The sequence below is a fragment of the Aulostomus chinensis genome, chromosome 14 (assembly GCF_037954235.1).
Source record: "Aulostomus chinensis isolate RoL2024-O1b breed Wild chromosome 14, RoL_Achi_v1.0, whole genome shotgun sequence".
Classification (NCBI taxonomy): Eukaryota; Metazoa; Chordata; class Actinopteri; order Syngnathiformes; family Aulostomidae; genus Aulostomus; species Aulostomus chinensis.
In genome coordinates this window covers 26,933,174-26,955,603 of record NC_141333.1, presented here as the reverse complement: position 1 = coordinate 26,955,603, position 22,430 = coordinate 26,933,174, and the positions used below count along the sequence as shown (strand labels likewise).

The 22,430-nt window shown below is 40.3% G+C and overlaps 1 protein-coding gene across 12 annotated transcripts in view; it reads right to left on the bottom strand.

Moving 5' to 3' along the window:
• Nucleotides 1–375: 375 nt before the first annotated feature.
• The window catches only part of mcf2l2 (MCF.2 cell line derived transforming sequence-like 2), a 109,067-nt gene continuing 87,012 nt past the window's right edge, over nt 376–22,430 (bottom strand). For 6 of the 12 annotated variants that reach the window (XM_086225292.1, XM_086225295.1, XM_086225298.1 and 3 more), the window contains 8 exons: nt 22,067–22,162; nt 18,847–18,945; nt 17,246–17,317; nt 16,529–16,639; nt 15,641–15,750; nt 12,474–12,589; nt 6,502–6,575; nt 376–4,605 (listed from right to left, as the gene is read on the bottom strand). In XM_086225292.1, coding sequence (XP_086081418.1) covers nt 4,514–4,605; nt 6,502–6,575; nt 12,474–12,589; nt 15,641–15,750; nt 16,529–16,639; nt 17,246–17,317; nt 18,847–18,945; nt 22,067–22,162 — 770 coding nt within the window. In that variant the 3' untranslated portion in view covers nt 376–4,513. Of the gene's footprint in view, nt 4,606–6,501; nt 6,576–12,473; nt 12,590–15,640; nt 15,751–16,528; nt 16,640–17,245; nt 17,318–18,334; nt 18,946–22,066; nt 22,163–22,430 lie in introns of those variants that run through there. The other 6 variants (XM_086225297.1, XM_086225293.1, XM_086225300.1 and 3 more) reach the window with 6 other exon arrangements.

The window sequence follows — 22,430 nt, the reverse complement described above, 5'->3', positions numbered from 1 at the left end:
AGTCCAATATATTACAACTGAAATGGATGAAAATATAGTTGAGAAACAGTTTATTGTGAGTTCAGCTGATAATAGATACCGAGAAAATATAGGGGGGAACAGACTTTTGGAGAGAAGAAATCTGTTAACTTGTCTGTGTTTTTCGTCTCTCATCGCTGTTTATCCTCCATATTCCTGCCTTGTCGCTCTGTTTTAGTGTTCTCTGTGATGAACTCTGTCATGTCTCATCTTGTTGTCAGCTTGTAAAACATATCAACTTGCTACTCGACAAGCCCAGTGGCTGGCAGCAGGCATCTTGTCTCCCCTGCTCCTGAGAACACGTGCCGACAAAACTTAAAAACAAGAAGCCATGACAAGTCAAGCATAGTCACATAATTATTTTTAATATTTAATGAATATTCAGAAATAATGACATATGAGGATAGGGCTACAATCCTGTTTGCTGTGCCTTTTGTTCATCATTCTATTCTGACAGAATGGTACAGTGAAAGCTGAGATTGTGGGGAACCAATCTAAATGTGGACGCTCTCATTTTTAAAATTACTCTCTGCAATCAACATATTTTTGACGAATTTATTCATGCAAAGTTGTCTGTAGCCACTTTAAAGTGTTTTCTGACAGAAATTCTTTTTCATTTCTAAAAGCTCTTGGTTTTACGGGACAGCAGACCATGTATGTATATTTATAACCCCATTTCAATAAGAAATGCCTTTAAATACAAATCTTTTTTTCCCATTTCATTGTATTTTATTGAGTTCCATAACAGTTTGGATTGTTAATATAGCTACATCACATTTATGCATGTCCCTGTCAGTGAAATACAGTAATTGTTAAAAGCATTGTTTACTTAATTTACATAGGCCTTTACAGTATATACATCATAAATAAAGTACATGTGGAACAGGGTGTCTGCATGTAGAAAAATTGTGAATGTTTGTTTTGGTTGAGCTGAACAAGGTTGGTGCTCCTGAGACAGCTGGTTATGGACCATCGAATTGGCTTTTGTGAACCCCCTTGGAAGGATGCGGCCCCTTAATGCCACCAACAGTCTGTTGGCTCAGGCAGCAAGCAATATTCCCTTCTCAACAGGATTATGAGAAATATGGTCCAACCATGAAGTGTCAATGTACATCTACAATAGCACCCAATGTATCAAATCTAAGAACAGTTGCATTCATGATATACTATAATGATGACTGTGAAAAGACATAAGTACGATTACACAATTCATGAATGCATATTGTCATTATGACACACAGCCAGATTGTATTTTTATACAGACTGACTACATTCTAGAATATGGTGAAACTGCAGCAGGGCAAAATAGAAAGATTTGCTTTACAAAGATACAATATTTGCACTCATCCATCAATCCATCCATCCATCCATCCATTCATTTGTGTTTAGTTGTGTGTACAGTGTACAACATATGTGATGTCTTGGTAGAACCAGACAATCTGTTTGACAGGTTTCAAAAGTTCCATCTGTCTGTAAAGATGTGTTACAATGCCAAAAAATTCCCCTTAGGGACACGTGTGTGCAACAATACAGCAGTCATACAAAAAAAAAAATACATTAAACTTGGAAGAAACTGCAATATTAGAATAACACTGATAATTCTTTAATAAAGTGTCCTCTGCACAAAGGTTGAAAAGTGATGGTCAGTGTTTGGCGCAACACCCTCTGACCTCCAGAACTGACGGTGGGACTGCCTGTGTGTCAGGCCTGTCCCTCATCATGCTGTAGCTTCATCTTAAAGCCACAAGTGCCATCTGTTATGGGACTTGTGCTGTAAATGCTTGGAAATGGCCAACATATTCTAATATGTCAGTGAGTAAAATATTGGTATAAAGAGACTAAGGGATCAGGGTACACCACTGGTGAGAATACAATCCTTCAATCCTTCAAGCGTCGACTTTGCTTGGCACCAGCTGGAGCTAGACACACATCCATGACCAAACAAATACAATCATCAGAAGAATATCCATTCAAATGGAGTTGACTCACAATATAACTTGGTGAAATATCCTCATTTACTCTCATTGTACAGTTGTGTCAGTTGTGTCTATGAGTACAAATCAGCATCGTAATGCTTGAATACATCTTGTCTATAGCAGCTTGTATGCTACCAATCAAAGTGTGAAATGTCCTCCAAAGCTTGCTAGAGAGAATCTCATTATGCAGGGATGAGCCCAAGAAGCATAGCATGTCACTAGGACAAAGGAATATGATTCATGTCACAAACAGATGCTGCAGTTCTGAATAATCTCCATCCAATGCTGTCTTGGCTGCTGCTCCTGCTGCCAGTATGCAGTGTCTGATCATCTGCAGCTGTAACAAGCTGAAACAGGAGGGTTGCATTCCTGACGGAGCTGTACGACTCGATTTCAAGGGTCACAATGATGGCATCTACACAGCTTTGGCTTTCAAGCATTTTCAAAGTATCTGAACCCCAAATTTTCCAGACTCTCTTTAATCGCCACATTGAGTTTGTTACCATAAATGCAATTGTGTAAGATGAAATTGAGTTGAATCCTTTGATTATATGTCTGGATGATGATATTTCATGCTCACCCACTTTGGTGGTAAGACACAACAAACAAGCATGACAATGGGATTGTTTCATTTCAAATATTCAACGGGTTTTGGTTTACAAGCTAGATTGTGCTGATGAAACAACAGATTGAATACAAATTCCAGCACATTTCCTAACCTTGTTGTCAACAGAAGAGAAGCATTCTCCAAACAACAGAGTCAGTGTTTGACTTCAATCAATCATGGCATCACAAAAACAACTCCAAATGAATCTTAGTAAGGCTTGATAAGCAATTTAACTCAGGATTTTCAAAGAGGGCGCCTTTCTGGTCCTCTGGGGCTCCTCAGCATAATGGAGAATATCATTTAACCTTTACTGAAATACTTGCGGCAGGCTGTGTTCAGAAGTCCTTTACCAACATCTAACCTCAAGAAATCTGACACAGCATCAACCAACCTTTAAATATCTCATTTCTAATCTTTACTGAATTAGAACCTGTTTTAGCTCTTAAATATTATTTTCAATGTGTCAAAGTTTCCGGTAATTATGTTCTTATTTCCTGGTTATTTTGTTGCAACTTTTTATTAATTTAATGCAAATTTTCAGGTAGATTGATGGGTTACTCATGGCCTTTGACCATATCTGACAGAGCTTAGGCAAATTCGATTTTTTTTTTAACAAATTACAAATACAAACTAAATTAATATAAAATCATGGAAACAAAAAACAATACTTTTTTTTAACATGACAAATAGCAGCAAAAATCCTAACAAATACAAAGAAACCTTTTCACAAATCAAAATAACAATAAATATCTTTTCATGTATGTCTCTGTGGGACAGGTGAATGATGCTGGATCGGAATTCTTGTGTTTACCATCAGCCTAAAAGCTCTACATGTAAAAGTTCCTCCTAAGCAACATCAATTCATACAGAGCTCTGCAATTCATCTAGAGTCTACTCGGGGGTCCAGAACATAAAAAAGATTGAAACACCTATTCTAGAAAGACTTGACTTTTACATTGACCAAATTTAAAGCCAGTTTCTGACCCCAACACATAAAAAACAAAAGAAATGAAAGAAAACACCAGCTATAAACAATTCATGCCAAGAGAGAATTTGTGACAAATTTGACCAAAGCCAAACAGCCTTAAGAGGAGGATTTATCTTGAAACCACTTCCCTGCTGTGCATAGAAGTGTGTCAGGAGGATGAATTGGAAGATTCGGGACATTATTTCAGTAACAGATAACCCAACTGTCTCTAAACATTTGCTTTTACACACTGAGCCTGTTATCATGTGACAGGATAGCACAAAACACCTTTTCAGAAAGAGACGCATAACCATGTGAAATGATTCTTTTTTCAGTGTACCAGTTTCATATACAAAGAGGAGCTATTTCTCAGAGTCTACAGGTGCCAAGAGAGCTGGTAACAAGTGTGTTCTACCCAAGCTAAGAATATTTCTAGGTTTAGACTACATTAAGCAAATTGCAGATGCTTGCAAAAGGTAACAGAGGTTTGGCTTCAGCATAGTGTAGCAGCAAAAACAAGGCAGCTTCCACGGCCTGTTTACACCCAGTGCCTGGACTTCATTAGTTTTCCATAAATTGTCCAGGTTTTAAGAAATCCCACCATGCCAACCATGTATTTGTAGTTCTGTTTAATCTGAATTAATTCACCACTTGCTTCCAAGTTCAGTGTGTATGTCCCTGCAGTCTTCAGTCCTCTACAGATGCCAGGCTGCTATGGCTTCCCTGCAGTGGTCATCAGGTTATAGCTCGGTCCAAAGGCTCCACTGAGACGGTTCAGTTTGTCAGACAGGAAAGATTACAGTTGCTAAAACTAAAAAGCAATGTTTTTTTGTCCAATATGTAGGCAGACAATTAAAAAACTAGTAGTTATCAATGTCCCTCTGAAAGTACAATTGTCTGCCATGTCGAGTCCAATAAAGTATAGAAAATGTTTGTCCAATATATTTAAATACAACCCTGAGACACATCTCCCCAGGTACTGGCATCATATTCCTCGGAGTCAGAGAGTGCTGATGTGCACAGATCACTGAAGATATCTGGAAAACAGAAAGATTCTAGTCAGGTTCAAGCATGATTACAAGTTTGGCTTCAAAGCACTAAACAAACAATGGCATTCAAACCAAGTGTTTATGACAGGGGATGCACAGCCTGGAGTGCCAACAAAACATGATGCACTATACAATGCAGAGTAAAAAAAGAGGGCACACCAGACAGAGCGAGAGAGAGAGAGAGAGAGAGAGAGAGAGAGAGAGAGAGAGAGAGAGAGAGAGAGGCAACAATATCAGCTAGCAGAGTGCATCAAGAACTCTGGAGGAGCAGACGAGGGCAATCAACACAGACAAGTGAAGTGGGTCTTTTGAAAATGGGTTCCACTTAAATAGAACACTCAAGGTCAACTACTAGAGTGTGCAATTCTGTCCTCCTCAGGATGGAAACAATTCTGAAGGGACAGAAGAACCATAAAAGGAAGAGGCAAACAGGTAAAGTGAAAGAGGGGAAAAACAAGGGAAAAAATAAGAGGTGGTTGTGTTTAAGAGGGGCAGAGCTTTACAACAGAACAAGCCAGACTATGACAAACATCTCAAGGATCAGCCGTCAAGACAGCAAAAAGGGAAGGAGATGATGCTGGAGGGATGGATGGAGGATAGAGGGAGTATGAAAGGGTGAGGAGGAGAAGAAAGGCTCAGGAATGCCTGTCTTGTAGGAACAAATATATTTGTGACGCTAAAAGCAACTCATCAACACAGAATTCTAAAATTAGTTTCATGATGTGGATTGAATATTCGTGTATATCTGGCAATCATGGAAGAGAAGCTACAGGCTCAGCAACTGCTGTTCCATTTTGTAAGGACTGTTTCAGAGTCAAATGTTCAAGTGTTACAGGATCATTAAATAATTTTTAGACTGAGTCCTATTTTCACACGGGTTCAGTTGATGGTTAAAGATAAAAAAGATTGGAATTGGTCCAATATTGAACTAGAACACAACAACCATGACAGGCTCAGGTAAACAACAAAGAAGCAAGTGCCTGTCTTTGCCCTGATAGAGTGATCCCACGTGTCTTGTGAAAGGAGAAGTCTTGTTGTGACATCTCCCTGGAGGTGAGTTGACATCTGAAGACCACAGAGAACTGTCTGAGGAAAGCATAACTCAGTGTTAACCAGTGGTTTTAACATAAAAAAAAAAATGGTTCCAGTCTGTCATTTCTTAATTTTGGCAACCAAAAGACATGCTATAAAATAACCTGTTACATTTGGGAGAAATTGAAACGCTGATGTGGCTTAAGAGGAATAAACACTTGTCTACACATTGCTTACTACTAACCGCGACTAATGTTGAAAAGGCTGAAGCATTTCTCGCTGATGTCATTAACCACAGATACTGTGATGATCTTTACAACCTCTGATTTACGTCCATCTTTGTAGTCATACTTTCCATAATCTTCTCAGACATAGTGTCCTTGTTGAATTTTGGACCAATTCCAAAATGTCTTTTCCATTTTTTTTAATGTAAATGTTTCATTTAGAATGCAATGTAACTATTCTTGGTCTCAAAATATACCTTCGTCTTCCCTCATGGTCTCTCAGAATCAGGGAGGGTGTGAGACAGAGAGAGAGAGAGAGAGAGAGAGAGAGAGACCAATGGGGAACATGGAGTGCGGTTCTGTAATCACTGACATCATGCTTTGAATATGCAACTCCACAAGCCAAAGTGTTTCAATCTCCATCTGCTCCACCCTCATCAGACCTGAATCCTGTCCACCCTCTAGCCCACCCTATTGCCTTACCTAATTGTCATGTGAGGGTGAGAGTGTTGATGAGATGGAGTTGAGGTGAAAAAGCACGTGAGTGAGTGAGAATGAGTGCGTAAGTGATACAGCAAAGCTGCCAGGGGTTAGTCAGGAATAGCAGTGGTGTTACTTCATGAGTGACCTCGTTCTGATGTTGTTTGCAGTATAGTGGATGGGGCCAGCCCTGTGTCCTCTGTAAACAGGTTCTTGACCTGCCTAGAACATGAAACACAATGCAGGGCAGGGTATGGTACTGGCTCACACGACCAATATATGACACACAGGAACAGTGATAATGCAGCCCAGCATTGAAGGTTTCTGCAAACCAACTGTGAACGGCAAATGTTTTTCAACCAAAAGTATGCATCAACATTTATGACACAAGCAATGATGGCAATGTGATAATGTCTAGAGACTCCACATTAGGAGGCAGGTTTGGGAGGTGGATAGGACCAACAAACACCCAAACTACCATGTTTACCATGTATTTGTAACAAGTCCTGATTACATGCATCCATGGTGTGCAGAGAAGTTTTTTTCTTTCTCTTTCTTTCTTCTATTGATTATTTATCAAAAACAGTGTAAATAATGTTGAAGACAAAGTTCCAATCATGTAAATACTTTACATCAAATAGAATAACAAGAATATCAATGCTACTTCATTTATGCATCTTGAATTCCTGAGTATATATGCTGCTAAAGTCACTTAAGAATGACTGGCAGGTGCAGCCCATGTTCTTGCATTTAACCCTTTGACCTGCTTGATGTTTGTTCACATGCTAAAGCTAAGAAGTTCAACAAGATCAATATCAATGGTGAAATGGTAGATGAGAATTAGAGGGTGAGGAGCTGTGGCTCTGCTCTCCAACCTAATGAACTCAATTATTTATCAGCATCTGCATTATACATACATTATATCATATTAATCACATTAAAACAAATACTGCCTAGTTTCAACTGTTCAATCCATAACAATGATTGTGTAACTGGAGCGCTTGGGTGCTGAAGTTTCAGACAGTGATAGGAAAAGTCACAGATGTGACTGTGTGCCTGTGTGTGTGTGTGTGTGTGTGTGTGTGTGTGTGTGTGTGTGTGCGTGCGTGTGTGTGTGTGTGTGTGTGTGTGTGTGTTTTGGATCTGTGTGAGAGAGAAAGAAGAGGAGGATTTTTGGTTGTGGAGCATGCCCTGCTGTGATTACCCGAATGCTCCCTTAGATGGGTTGTGATGCCAACTCTGAGCTCTATTACATTATGCACACCCACCCCCAATTCTCACAAATGCAAACAAACAAACATTTAAACTTTATAAGCTCCACTTCATGATGCAATATCAGGCAGAATATTGCAAGGCAAGTTTTTCCCTTGGCTTTGCCAAAAGCAATTGCAACTGACCCAGACTGGACTGGACCACCCGTGATCTCAAATCATCTCAGGGATCCGGGACTTTACTGATCTGTTCTCACTTCAGAAAAGTTTGTTATGAGAAGTGGGACAGAAGTCATTCCTTCTTCATTATGTTCACACTGTGTTGGCAGGACAGGACTGAGGTGTTAATGTGTTGTCAGCCTCAGCCCTTTCACACACAGATGTGCGTGCATACGCGCGTGGGTGTGTGCATGCGTGCATGCCCAGTGTGTGGATGTGTATGTGTGTTGTGTGGATATAAAATGACAGCCCAAATCTGGAAAGGTCCCACAAATTCTTGGGTGGGGCACAATAGCAAGCATATCACCACTTGTCTTGGAAAAAGTGACTGTCAGCAGTGTTACACACATCCCAACAGAAACACATACTCGCACACCTCCCAGTGGATCTCATAACACTGCTCACACACACACACAATCACATGCACGCACACACACACACACACACACACACACACACACACACACACACACACACACACACACACAATATGCAGGTCATCAGTCACATTGTGTAAAGTTCTATCCAGCTCCACATTAACTTTGATCCAAAGAAAAAAGGTACGACTCATGAATTCTTCATTTTCCTCAAATGAGGAAGAGAGAGTGAATGAGACCTTTTAGCAGCCAAAACCCATAGATGCAGATGGCAGGAGATGGTTTGAAGGCCTGAAATATGCATGAGCAGATAAAAAATGAGCATATTCAAAGGAAACTCTGCTTTTATCTAACAGAATATTAGTCCCTTCTAAATGCAGAGAGCTAAAACGCTCCCTCAGCTTGGGCTTCCACAGGCGCCTGCTCCATCTCCATACAGGCAGTAGCTGCTGTTTCCCAATTGAGCTGAAAGGATAGATGAATGGAGAGATGCAGCGGTGAAACGGTAATTTATTATTCATCTGAGCCCACTGTGTTTTCAACTGTCTCCCTTGATTTGGCAATAGACCATTAGCTACATGTTTTGTTGTTGTATGTCCCAGTGCTTCATCAGGATAATGTTACAGGGAATGAAATTTTAATTCCAAACGAGAAACACTGAGCCTTTAATCCTTACACAGAGAGAACAGTGCAGCAGAGGAGCAGTTGTTGCACAAGTTGCATTTCCTTCACAAGATCAAGTGATAGATATAGACAAATTTCCAAATAGGCTTTTCACCATGTCAAAAGGAACAGTAGAAAGGCTCTGGTAAAAACAGGTGCACTTGTCATAGACTAACCAATAGCAATTAAAGGTCACACTGCCTTTTGAATTTGTCTTGATCCTCTGACCAAGAGGATGATTCAACACCATATTTGAGACTGAGGTTTATGGCCTTGTTTATTGCATTGCATTGTACTGGAGGGTCCATCCATCCATTTTCTTGATCTCTTTATCCTCTTCAGGGTCACAAGCTTTGAGATTAGCATGCGCATCATGGTAGGGGGTAACGTCACTGCCACACTGACATTTTTAGGTGTTGCAAGGTTTATGTAGAAGAATAGACTGTTGAGCATCATTGGAAATTCATTAAGTCCAATACAATATCTGAGTTTAAGTACAATTTTAACTACCACAAGGTTTTAAGGACATTTCCGAAGGTAGGCTGAGAACAGACAAATTGCTGCCCAAAGCAATGCCTGACTGGAGTATCATGTTAACTAAGAGTCAGTTAATCATGACATGTCATTTACTGCACACCAAGCTGCTGTTGGGTTTGAGACATTAGAGCCTAATGAGAGTTTGTGCTCCTTGCGCATCAGCTTTTACATCATGAGATCAAAATTTAGACAAATTAGTAGCAATCAATGGCGGCACTGTGGTGCAGTAGCTGGCACTGTTGCCTCAAGAAGGTTTGGGTCTTTCTGTGTGGAGTCTGCATGTTCTCCCTGTTCCTGTGTGGGTTCTCTCTGGGTACTCCAGCTTCCTCCCACAGTCCAAAGACATCAAGAGGGGACCAGGTCAATTCAATACTCTAAACTGACCGTAGGCGTGACTGTGAATGTTTGTCTGTCTCTATGTGTTGGCCCTGTGATGGACTGGCAACCTCATCAGGGTGAACCCCACCTCTCACCCGAAGCCTGCTGGGATAGGCTCCAGTCCCTACTCAACCCTTAACAGGATAAGCGGTAGAAAATAGATGGATAGATGGATCGGAACAATCATCTGGGTCTGTATCAAAGGCAACTGGTTTTGTTTGAGTTTCTTCACCTTGTTTCAACGCTCATCCATTCAACTAAAACCTCAACAGCTCTGTAAGGGTTAACACCCCCACAGGGTTAAAAGCCTGCAATAAGTCACTCAGAACAAAAGAAGCCTTTTAGATGAAAGTTGGAAAATTGGAGACACTGATGCTGTGGTCAGCACAGGTATTGGGAAAGGTCCCCAAAGAAATAATTTAATTGACATGAAAAGTCACTGCCAGAACAATGAAGTGAGACAACAGATTGTCTCTTTGTTCAAAATACAAGTTGTCCAGAGGAGCAGAATGATGATGATTACAGTTTCTTGCAATCAACAAAGATTAAATACTTTAGTTCCAATCACAACCCAGTTATTTCTCTGGGTCAGGGCAGACAGAAGGCATCTACAAAAGCATTCTTTCTCTTACTACCCAAAGCTCCTCGACATACCTGGTGAGGGATGTGATGTAAATCAACTGTTTCATTAAGAGCTTTGCCTTATGGGTCAGCTCATCTGTGCAGCACTACTGCTGGCACCACATCACACCACCTGTCTAACTCACAAGACCCCCAGATACTTCAAGTTGCTCTTTACTGGGGGCAGCACACACACACGCACACACACACACACATATATATATATATATATATATATATATACATATATACATATATACATATATATACATATATATACACATATATATATACATATATATACATATATATACACACATATATATACATATATATACACATATATATATACATATATACACATATATATATATACATATATACACATATATATATACACATATACATATATATATACATATATACACATATATATATACACATATACATATATATACATATATACATATATACACGTATATACACATATATATACACATATATACATATATACACATATATATACACATATATACATATATACACATATATATACACATATATACATATATACACATATATATACACATATATACATGTATATATACACATATATATACACATATATACATGTATATATACATATATACATATATATACATACATATATATATACATATATATACACATATATACACATATATACATACATATATACACATATATACATATATATACATATATATATATATATACACACACACACATATATATATATATATATATATATATATATATATATATATATATATATATATTCCATAGTCACTGCTCTTCAGTTTCAGCTTTCTGTTTTTCAGTTTCTATTCACACCATTTTAACAAAGAGTATGTGCAGGGTTCGAGGACCATGACACACTGTTGAGGTTCAGACAAACCATGGCCACTGCTTTCCTCTGCGTCATTTCCATCACCCGTGTATGTGTGTGGCGAAGGTGCAATGCAGGAACCTTTGGTTGAGCCTGACTATTCTGACATGACAGAAACTGATGTCATAATTATTCTTTGTCCAGTGATTCCCTCTCAGGGCAGAGGCTCTCTTCACAACCACCTTATTTCCAGTAGCAGCTGCAGGACAACAATGCTCTGGGGCAGCACTGGTGAGTGCAGCGCTCACTGTTGTTTTTGCTGTTCACTATTTCTGGAGAATTACCTCTTCCCCCCTCAGCATTTTTTTAAAAAGTTGCCAGCAATTTTCAAAAATTTTCAAAAGCCAAGACAATTTCTGTGATTATGAAAAACTGAATAATGTCACAAGAAAGATCAAAGCCTTTATCAAACATTTCTTTGTGCATCCATTCTTTTCATAAAAACAAAATCAACACTTGAATTAGATTTGGGTTCATCAAAAGATGTCTTTTTCAGACACATTTTTGTAAAAGATGTGCTTTTCAAGAAAAAATTGATTTGATAAATGTCTTTACTCATTTAGGGTTGTTTTGTTTTTCCTCCCTATGGTTACCTTGATTGCTTACTTTAAAAAATAAACCTGCTGGGGCTGCAAGCCCTCCCTACACAACCAGCCAGTCCATCCACTGCCTCTCTGACTGAAGTGCTCCTAATTCAGTCTATGTAGCAGTTTGGGGGTGTGAAAACTGTGTCATATTACTTGACTTCTGTTTATCTTAATGTTTATCCCTGGTCATTCTGCTTTGATCACATGCTTACAGGTTAAGAAAAATGAAAAGAGAAGAAACTCCCCAGCCAACCGTAATAGTTAACTGCACTGAAGAACAGATCTAAATCAATAATATAAACACAGAAAATAATTATTAAAAAAACAACAACTATGGACTTTTTCTGCTGTAGAGAAAATCTTCAATCTTTGCGTTTTGCAAAAAATTATTTCAGCCTGAGTCCTCACACCTGAGCCTTCAGACTTCAATATGGTGCCAGGGTCCTATGGGGCCTTACCTTTAACCCCTAACAAATCATGTGCTGCTCTGGACTGGATGACACTGGACTGAGGGAACACAAGACCCAGGGAACCTACTAAAGGAATGACCCTGGCAAATAAGGTAACTGTGTTCTATAGAGGAGCCAAATGAAACTCACCAGTGTCCATTCTCTGCCTCCTCTAAAAACTGGACCAAGTTGCCTGTCTCCATGGACAGGTCCCTTGCTTCTTGAGACTCGTAGGTCAGCTGCACTCGGAAACGACCACTGTCACCCTGGAGACAGAAAAAAACTGTCAAACTTGACATAAAACCTAAATCTTGGTTTTTAGATGGAAAGAGCCAATTAACTCTGTTGACTTCCACAATCTAATTCAACACCTGCTTCAGTTGTGACACTGTTGCTAATCGAAATTCATCAAATAATTTTCCAAATCAAAAATTCTAACCTGATTTTTTTAATATGCTTCATTATAACACAATACAGCATGCCGCTCTGTATCACCAGTGATTCCAAGAGTGGTGGTTGCACATCAGAGTTATGTTAAGATGTAGATCACAGTCAGTTTCAGCTTGAGCTTTTGAGTCAAACACAAAATGATTTGAGTTCACAAATGAATTCATCTTTGCCAAATTCCATTTTGAAGGTAGTGGTGAACAGCATGCACCTGAACCCAATGTGCAGCCAGGACAGCGAGGGAAAGACTTTATAACCATGATGTCTATGGGATTCAGCAGCAGTACTGAAAGTGGACTTCAAGGCCACAGGATAACTGCCCCTTAAATCACTTTCCATGAAGGTCGTCAATTAAACCATGTGTGACTGAGGAGACAGTGGACCAAGCGAACTCCAGTCACTTAAATGCTGGGAGGAAAACTGAGGTTACCTGAGTAGACTGGGGTTGGCCTGAAAGCACTCAGTGACTTTTGGGGTCACAAAAACACAGAGGAGACATCAGGACCCCCCCCCCCCCTCCACACACACACACACACACACACACACACACACACACACACACACACACCAATCCAAGAGACTCTTTTCTTGTTCTAGTCAACATGATCAACTCATGTTGAGTCTGGTCTCGACATCTGAGGCACTTTGAAGGACTGAATACTTGTAAGAGTGTGTGAGTCTGGCTAGTGTGGCTCATTCACACTGGTCTAGCTTGTTACTTGACCATCTTTTCACTTTCAGCATGGAAGCAACATCTCTTCTGTTTAGTGTAGTGATCCTCAATAGGTAGCCCCAAAGCTGCATCCAGCCCACAGGCCACCTATTTGTGGCCCTCAACTGTTATTTCTTCATTGGATGATTTGGTGGGGTCAGCACGTCAAGGCCCGGTGGTCGTAGGGGAGATTCGGGAGGTTCCCCGAATGGCCAGTCTGGCTGGAGCGTTTTTTTTTTTTTTTTTTAACCCCAAATGCCACGTTTATATTACAACCTGCCCTCGCAGCTGCAGCACATGCAGACAGGTGCACCAATAATCCACAAGCGACCGCACTTGCACTTCACTTGCACCCCATCCCCCGGGACAGGATGTACTGGCCAGGACTTGTCTTCGTGCCAGCAATACACAGACAGCCTGTTACTGGGCCACTCAGAGTTCACTGCTGCAAGCGCAAATTTTTAACTTTCACTTTAATTTATGGAGAAATTTTTAAAATTTTAATCAGTTTGTTAAACTGAAAGGGACATTTGGTTTGATTTTTGCATCTATGCTAGTTTAGAATTCCTGCGATGCTCCATTCACCATAGGACAGAAATACATTGGATTCATGACAAGGGTCATGTTTTGTTTTATTCAACTATTTATTTTAATTTGTATCAAAATGGAAATGAAGTGTCGACTAATCAGCTGGACTAGTGAGTATTTATCTTCCCTTTTGCATTATTAATATAGAACATTCTCTCAGCAGCCCACTGATCAAGGATATCATCCTGAATATGTTATTGATCACACTGTCGTGAAGAAGTGAAATAATGTAAGCAACATTAGCACATATAGTTTCAAATAAATAACACTTAAATTCATAATAAACATTTTTATATTGTAGAAAGCTTTCATATAATTGTAGCAATAACTCCCAATAGTCGATCTGTGTATCTCGGTTTCTGTGTGTTCTCAGAGTATGTGATCCTTGTTACAGAGAATTGATGAAGATTGATTAATATACAGTAGTTCTCTCAATTTCTCCTAAATTAGATGGTGCCCCTTTTAAAGGAGTGCAACTATTTCCATAAACAATGTAGTTCACACTTCAGCGGTAAGACTGAACATGTGTGTGTGGTTCTGTGCCTGAGTAAGATGCATAGTATTAATATGTATCTTGTAGAGATTATATTAGAAATGTGGTGACCCGGCAGAACCGCGTGGCTATAATCCTAGTTTCTTAAGACATGTCAGTTGTTGTCAGCACACCGCTGCTAATGAGATGTCGGACATAATTAGATGACGGAGGGAGGGAATTTTGTAGAAACCAGGAGGAGGAGAAGGTGAAAGATGAGAGGAGATGAAGGCTGAGGGACAGTGATGGAGCCTGATGTAGCTGATGGAACCCAGCACTGAACTCCACTTGTGTCATGTCTTTTAATAATTTAAAACTTTAGCTTTTATTCTGCTTCACTTCTATCATTGTGGTATTTTTAAACCTAACTATTTTCTCTAGTTGGGGGTCTAAATAATTAATAAAGAAAACAACTATTGGTTATCGCCACACAGTACAGAAAGCTGGTTATTGCCACTGACCATCTCACGCTACTGCAATATGTCTTTAACAGCATCATGGATCCATACTGATACAGATGTGTTTTTACAAACTACGTGTTATGGGGCAACAGAATCACCTGAACTAATAAGATCAGTGCTCTGTCTGCAGCAAGTCTGTCCAGAAAATGCTGCTTAGGTGTGGGACTTCTCCTCCTATCTGACAAGCAGTCTTAATCTTACTCAGATGGTTATCAAGGCACCATGGACATAAGCATGCGAGTGTTTTCCTCCATGTGGAGCATAACTAGCCACAACTTCAGCAATTCCCTGTCCCCCAAAGCATTGTGAGGTGTGCCATCTCATTTTGTTGCTACTTTCTATATTCCACTCTGGAGAGCACATTGTCATGTTAACACTGCCATTTCCACGAACAACTCACCTCCTGGAATACGTCAGAGAGAGAAAATTCTGCAAAAAGTGTCACTTTTTACTTTGACCTGGACTAATGTGCAACCACCCCCCTCCCCGATCATCCTAGAAATGTCCCAGGGATGCTCTATGTGATATCCAGCTGAGCTCTCAAACACTATGAGCTGTAATCTTGAACTTCACCTACATTTTTATTGCTGCTCTCCTCCTCAGAGGAATTGGAGGATTCCTCTCCACTGGAAGGGATCGTCTCAAAGTCCTCTGTGTCCATGGAGGGAAGTCGCCGCTGGGTCCAGCCTGAGGGGAATCAATATGCACATCAACCACTCGAATGCCTTCATAAACTCGGGGCTGGGGTGGGGGGGTGCTATGCAATGTCATTGCACTTTTCAGTACTATGTTCCATAAAGTTGTGAAAATTGGTTGATTCTGCTCCTATAGTACTTCAAATCAAGCTTATCATTGCCAGATTGTTCTCAAAAGCATAAAGACAGATAACCCTTCTGGTACTGCTGACAGAGACGTGGTGAAGCACACAAGAATACTTGATGGTAAAACCTCACTGAGAAGATTGAGATTGAGATTCAGAAAACTATTCATCCCCGTGGGGGGCAAAGGAAGCAAGAGTTCCATGATAGAAAATATGCATTCTTAGGTAGAAAGTCAGGGTTTCTGCATGTGACCTGCATCGTGGTTGACTTGGACCTCAGAGATACCAGTCAGCAACTTCTTTTATACCTGATAACCCCAGACTATACATTAACCTTAGTTTTGTAGCAGTGCTAACATAAATGTAACACACAGGGATACATTTTTGTAAGGGTCACATTGAAGGTAGAGACTGAAAATACTTTGTTATTCACTTTTTTGTTATTCAGTGTAAACAGAAATTGTATTTCTATTAAGATAGCTAGAGAAAAAGATGCACACAAATAGACAAAAACACTTGAAAAGCCTGAGTTTAAATAAAGTCTACCCAACACCAAATGACAAGCAAACCAAAACACAACTCAAAGTAAATCAGGAGGAAGAGCAGGGAAGGGGGTGTAGGAGCGTTCTCCTCTGTCCTGGTTACCTGGTTGGGAGGTGGATCTGGGGACGGCTGATGTGCCACTAGTGGCAGTAGCAGTACTGCAAGTCATACTCTGACGTTTCCCCACTGTTGCAATTGCGCCACGTAAAGTATCTATAGGGGAAAGCCAAACTCTTTTACCATCCTCTTCATCAGGATAGTCATTCAACATCAATAACCAGCCCCACCATTCAGCCATTACACAAAAGAGCAGTGCACTTAGTCTTCCCATGCAGAAAGGATCAAAGAAAAAATCTTCTGCTGGTTGTTTTCTTTGCTGCACTTTTTCGCACCCAGCTCATCAAACACATGTTCAGTGGCCCTAAGCTTATGACACTGCAAAAAACCCTCAGGTCAGATACATTTTTGCTTTTAAACACATATTCATAATGTGCATGATCATTGCTTTGTGTATCCTGCATCCATTTGGAGTTAACCTAAAGTTTAGTGCTTGTTGGATCCAGGGGCCACTGACCATCCCACAGACCAAGCATGCGCATCTGTGTCTGACCAGTTAGTGTGAGGCTTGGCTACATTCATATCACAATTATAATGCACCTCAATAAGAAACAGGACTGAAAAAAACACACACTCATGCACATATACAGAAACAGCACACCGCATCCACAAAAAAGTCTGACTACATCAGCTAGCAACATGCTAACAGGCCCTGCATGCTTTGAGACTGCACATCAAAAACATGATACAACTTTCATGTACCTTCATAACCAAATGGGGTGGGATCACTTTTGATCTCATGTCTCTTGTTCTTTATGCTAGCAGAGAGGGCACCTGGCCAGGGGAAATACATGGAAACATGAGGCTTAATTAGACACTATCCAACCCACAAATTCTATCCCCCTTCTTCAGATTTATTTGCAAGAACTAGCCAACATTATTTCAGATGGAGGGATTAAGTGATGGAAATGTGGATCTTCTATAAGGCTTCTCTGGCAGTGTTAATGCTCAGTGTGTTCCTCTGTAACACACCGTTTAGTGACAATCCTCAGTCTAAAAGATGTGTTTTTTTTAAAAGTAAAAGTAAAAATACAAGATGAACAGGCAACTGAGCAGCATAATATGAAAAATAACAAAGAACAGCAGAAGAGCAATAGAATTGTTCTGCTTCAGGTTTGAACCATAATTATTGGTGGCATACGTGTTACATTGCTGCCCTTGTACATGTGGGTCTACTATTTTATTTTTGCTTGATGTTAGTGCACAAGGTGGATGAGAAGTAAAGGCCAAAAAGCCACAGCCACACCCCTAAACTCCTCTGAGTTCTCCAGAGGCAGCGTGACCTGCAGTGCTCTCATCTATTGTACTACATTATTGAACGAGCCTCGACTGCCTGCAGGAACAAGAAATACAATAACAGCAGAGAACAGAGTGAGTGGAAAGAGAAAACTCGTAGCAGTAGCTCTCCTCTGGCAGTTTTAATCCCTGCCCTGCCTCGGCTTGGTTGAAATGAACTTCTCATTTGTATTCCAACAGTAAATTGCACTTGTGCTGCTAGTTTGAATGTCACCCTATGTTCCAAAAGCCAGCTTATCAAAATTCATATTTCCTTACTTTTACAAAGAATATGTATGTCTCACTTTTTCCCTTTAATATTGTTTTGACTTTAAGTAGAGGTTTAACTTGCAAAGCTATTGAGGAGTCTCTTCTGGCTCTTTTGCAGCAGGTTTCTCCCTTAAAAGCTATTTGAAAAAAGCACAATAACTACATAATTATCTCAATGACGGACAATTTAAATATCTGAATATTTTAATTTTTCTTCCATTAATATTGAGATAGTAAAGAGCTTATTCAGTTCCAGTTTGAACACTCCTGGCAATTGTTCTAAATTACTCATATATGCTGCAACGTCTGTTTTGAGTAGGCAGTGGGAATATGATTGTGCAATCATTATGACACAAATATAATAATTATGGAATTGCAAGAGCACTTAGTGTGGCCATCTGCACAGAGGCACATGTACAGACACGTACTGTATATAGAGGAGGCATAATCAAACATTTTAAAAATTTCTCCCAGTGGGGAATTTTTTTTTGAAAGAAAGCACAAACCATGAAACTCACGGTATAAATCTGTGAACGGTAGAGTTCAGACTTTTAAGTGACAATCAAGACAGATTTTAGTTCACTTACCCACCATTTTATTCAGCATTGCAGAAGCATATCAAGCATATAAACTCATTGGTTTATGGTGTGTGAGCATGTAATAGTATTGAATATCAGCAGGATAGAAAAAGAGAGTGTGAAAATGAGTAAATATACAAAATGTAAAATGTGGAGGCAGAGAGACAACTGATATGGTACCTTTTGTGCGTCGTGCAGCAAAGGAGGAGGAAGAAGAGGAGGCGAGAGAGGAGGTGAGAGAGAAGCGGCGGGGGACTTCTGCCTCCTTAGCAGCAGGCTCTATGGCTCGGCAAGGAAGGGGAACATTAGAGGCATTGTGGAATAGAGAGAGAAAGGATGTGCAGGCAGGGAAAAGGACAAAGGTTGAAGGGGCAAGAGAGGGGAGAGAGAGAGAGAGAGAGAGAGAGAGAGAGAGAGAGAGAGAGAGTGAGAGTCAGAGAGAGAGAGAGTGAGAGTCAGAGAGAGAGAGAGAGAGAATGAAACAAGGAGGAGGTTAGATTGACTCCAAATTCTCAGCAACGCAACATCGAAACCATCAAATATGAGACTTGAAAATGCAGACCACAGAAACCAACAATAGACGCACAAATGAAGACAAGTAGGGTGGACAAAATCATGAAAGTATGTTTAAAAACACACAAAAAACCTCAAGGTTTATTTGCCATCATTTATTGTCCAGTTCACAAGCCTAAGTTGCACTCTGGTCACATGATCATGGGTTGTTGTAAGGAAACACCACATGCTCAGAAACATCATGAAAAACTCAAGAAAATGAAATACATCAGCCTTGATGCCTTCTCTAAAAATCAGTAATGACACCCTGCTGAGAGCAGCGATGTAAGTGTTGACAGGATTACCTTCCGCTACACTCTTCAACTCACAAAGGACCTCAAATCATGTGACAAGCAGCACCACGACTACAAACTAGCCACCAACCACTTGTCCAAACAAAATCTGTAGTCCTGTGACAATAGATGATCCCACTCACTTTTCCTGATCCAAACACCAAAGACAACTATTCTTTTAAAGAATATGGCCGATAATGCTTTATTACAATGAGAAGATGTAAAACTATAAAGTATCTGTTACTTTTCTTCTTTATGATGATAAGCATGAGTTACTAGGGGATTCCATTAAAGGATACACCCGGGTTAGAATTTTTGGATTTGGATTATTGTAAAACCCCAAAGCAGAAGAAGAATGAGGAAGGATTGTTAACACTGAGAAGCATCTTAATATGAAGCATTTGAGCTAGCGGAAGCTAAATGTAAAATCATCTTCATCATCTGCACCATCCCTTGTCAGCTTTTCCTGCATTTTTTTTTTGCCATGCTTGGTCTTTATGGTTTCACTTTAGTTTTGTAAGTTTTCATGTCAATTTGTAAAAGAGTATCGATCTCATGCAAGCTATTCTGACAAGCATTTGTCACTGTGCAGCAACAATGATACATTGTATTGATGCAGGTAATTTTAGACTTGGCCTGTCTGAAAACTTTCACCACTGTTGTAACATCCACACTGTCAATACACTGACCAACTCTTCATATAAGTATTACATCTTCTCTGCATAACATTAATTTCTGAGGTTGTCCAAAACCAACTTTCCAAACAGACTGAAGATATATGCGGCAGCCGTCATGCGCATGCACACGTGTAGTTAAAACACGTACATCTCTGGCCTTATACAAACTAGACAGAAAGAGGCCAAATGACAATCATAAGATTAGAGGAGTAAAATCGTGTTGATGTGAAGTGGAACTTTTGTAAGTAGCCCAGTGTTGTAGTCCTCGTGTACAACTGGAGCTCAATGGTGTCAAAGCCAATGTCAGATTAGACTGAGATGACACAGTCAGGAGAAAGAATAAGAAGTCATATTTGTCAGCCTTCACCATTTGAATGTCTGTGACTTTTCATCTTGGACTTTTCACTCTAGCTGATGCAACAGCAGCGCAACATAGAAGTAGAGCAGCTTGCACTGATCTTAAAGGACATCTCCCATGTTGAACATGGCTGCCACCTAGAGACCACACTGAGGCCAACTGGATTGTACAACCTTGTAAACCTGCACATTAAACAGATCAGATCCTTCTCAGTGTGATGCTGAAACCTCAGTTCTGCCTCTACATCCCACGACACAAGGGACCCCATTTCAGTCCAGTCCAGGTCTTCAGTCATTGGCCCATTGGCCAAACAGAGTGCAGTGGAGTGCAGAGAGAGAGAGAGAGAGAGAGAGAGAGAGAGAGAGAGAGAGAGAGAGAGCGAGAGAGAGAGAGAGTGCCATCACTGACATCACCTCAGCGTTGATTTTCATCTCATGCAGCATCATCCACCACAGTGCTAATGTGTGTGTGTGTGTGTGTGGGGGGGGGGGGATCCTCATTAGAACTCCTGACATAATTTCTGCACAAAGTGAGATCATGCTATAATTTTGGTCCAGAATGCAGCATTTTCCAGGACATGGTACCAGCTCCACTGGACTGGTTGCATTTGCTTTTGCTAGTACTATATATTTTTCTACAGTAATAGGACACGGTACCAAATATCAAGTACCTCGAAACCAAAAGTACTTTCCTGAACCAATATTGTATGGTGCAGTGAAACTCCAGCAGATGGTCAACATTATAAACCTACCAGAGCGTGGGACACTGCTCATGTAGTGTATAATTCAACCCTTGATGACCTTGACAGTTGTGTAGTAACCTAAGCTTTTTGCCCTCTAAGGTGCTGAAAAGCTTCACGTGTCCTATCTGTGCAAGAAGTGTTGAGAGTCACTAACTGTAGATTACTGTCATATTGGATGGGAGACTTTGTCCTCCCGAGGCTGTGGTGTTGTGATGCCATACGCACACGCACGCACACGCGCGCACACACACACACACACACACACACTTCACTTCATCGTCTCATTAGGTGGATTTGTGATTTGAAAGGAAAAAAAAACAGAACCTGTGATCAAGCCTGGTCCTTCTCCAAAATGTTAATATGCTTTCAAATGTCAAGAGGGCTTGAAAATTAATGTGTGACATTTAATGCAGTGCTACTCCAGAGAATTGTATCTACTGCAGGGACTCTCTCTCTCAGCCCATCTGGCCATCTGTCTATCCCCTGCTGCATTCCATCCCTCTCATTTTTAAATCACAGGCTCCTTGTCATACGTAGATAGTGATCAGGACAATAAAAGCAGAGAAAGTGGAGCAATGGAAGATGTGCTGTGTCACTACTGACAAACCCATGTATACTTGCGAGAACAACATGTGACAGGAGGAAGGACAGAGGTATACTGCTGCTGTTGGATTATAAAAGACTGATGGTAGTGATGATAATGGAAACTCTGCTGTCAACAATGAAGAAATCAAAGCACACACAATGGGGATGAAGGTGGTCTATGATGTGCTGTTACCTGCGGGAAGCGACCTCCTGTTGGAGAGACCCTGCAGGGTGAAGCGCTTCCTAGAGTTAGCAGCCGAGTGACCTGATTGGCTGGCTGAAGCATCAACTGAGTGTGGAAGGCAAAAGGGTGCTAGTTAGTCGAGCAGTTAGCAAGAGTCATGTTTGTTATGTCCATGTTAAGAGTGGGAGTCTACCGATTCAGCTGTTATATTCTAACATTTCACATCAGCACAATTTCTTTAGTTTTCTAAAGCTTGAATGTGTTCCGGTCCACTGAATGAACAGATCAGGACCCCACAGAGTCCTGATGCAGAGCATGGAGACTACTTAAATGGTAAGAAGGTCAGTGGCAAAATGATACATTTTTATGAGCA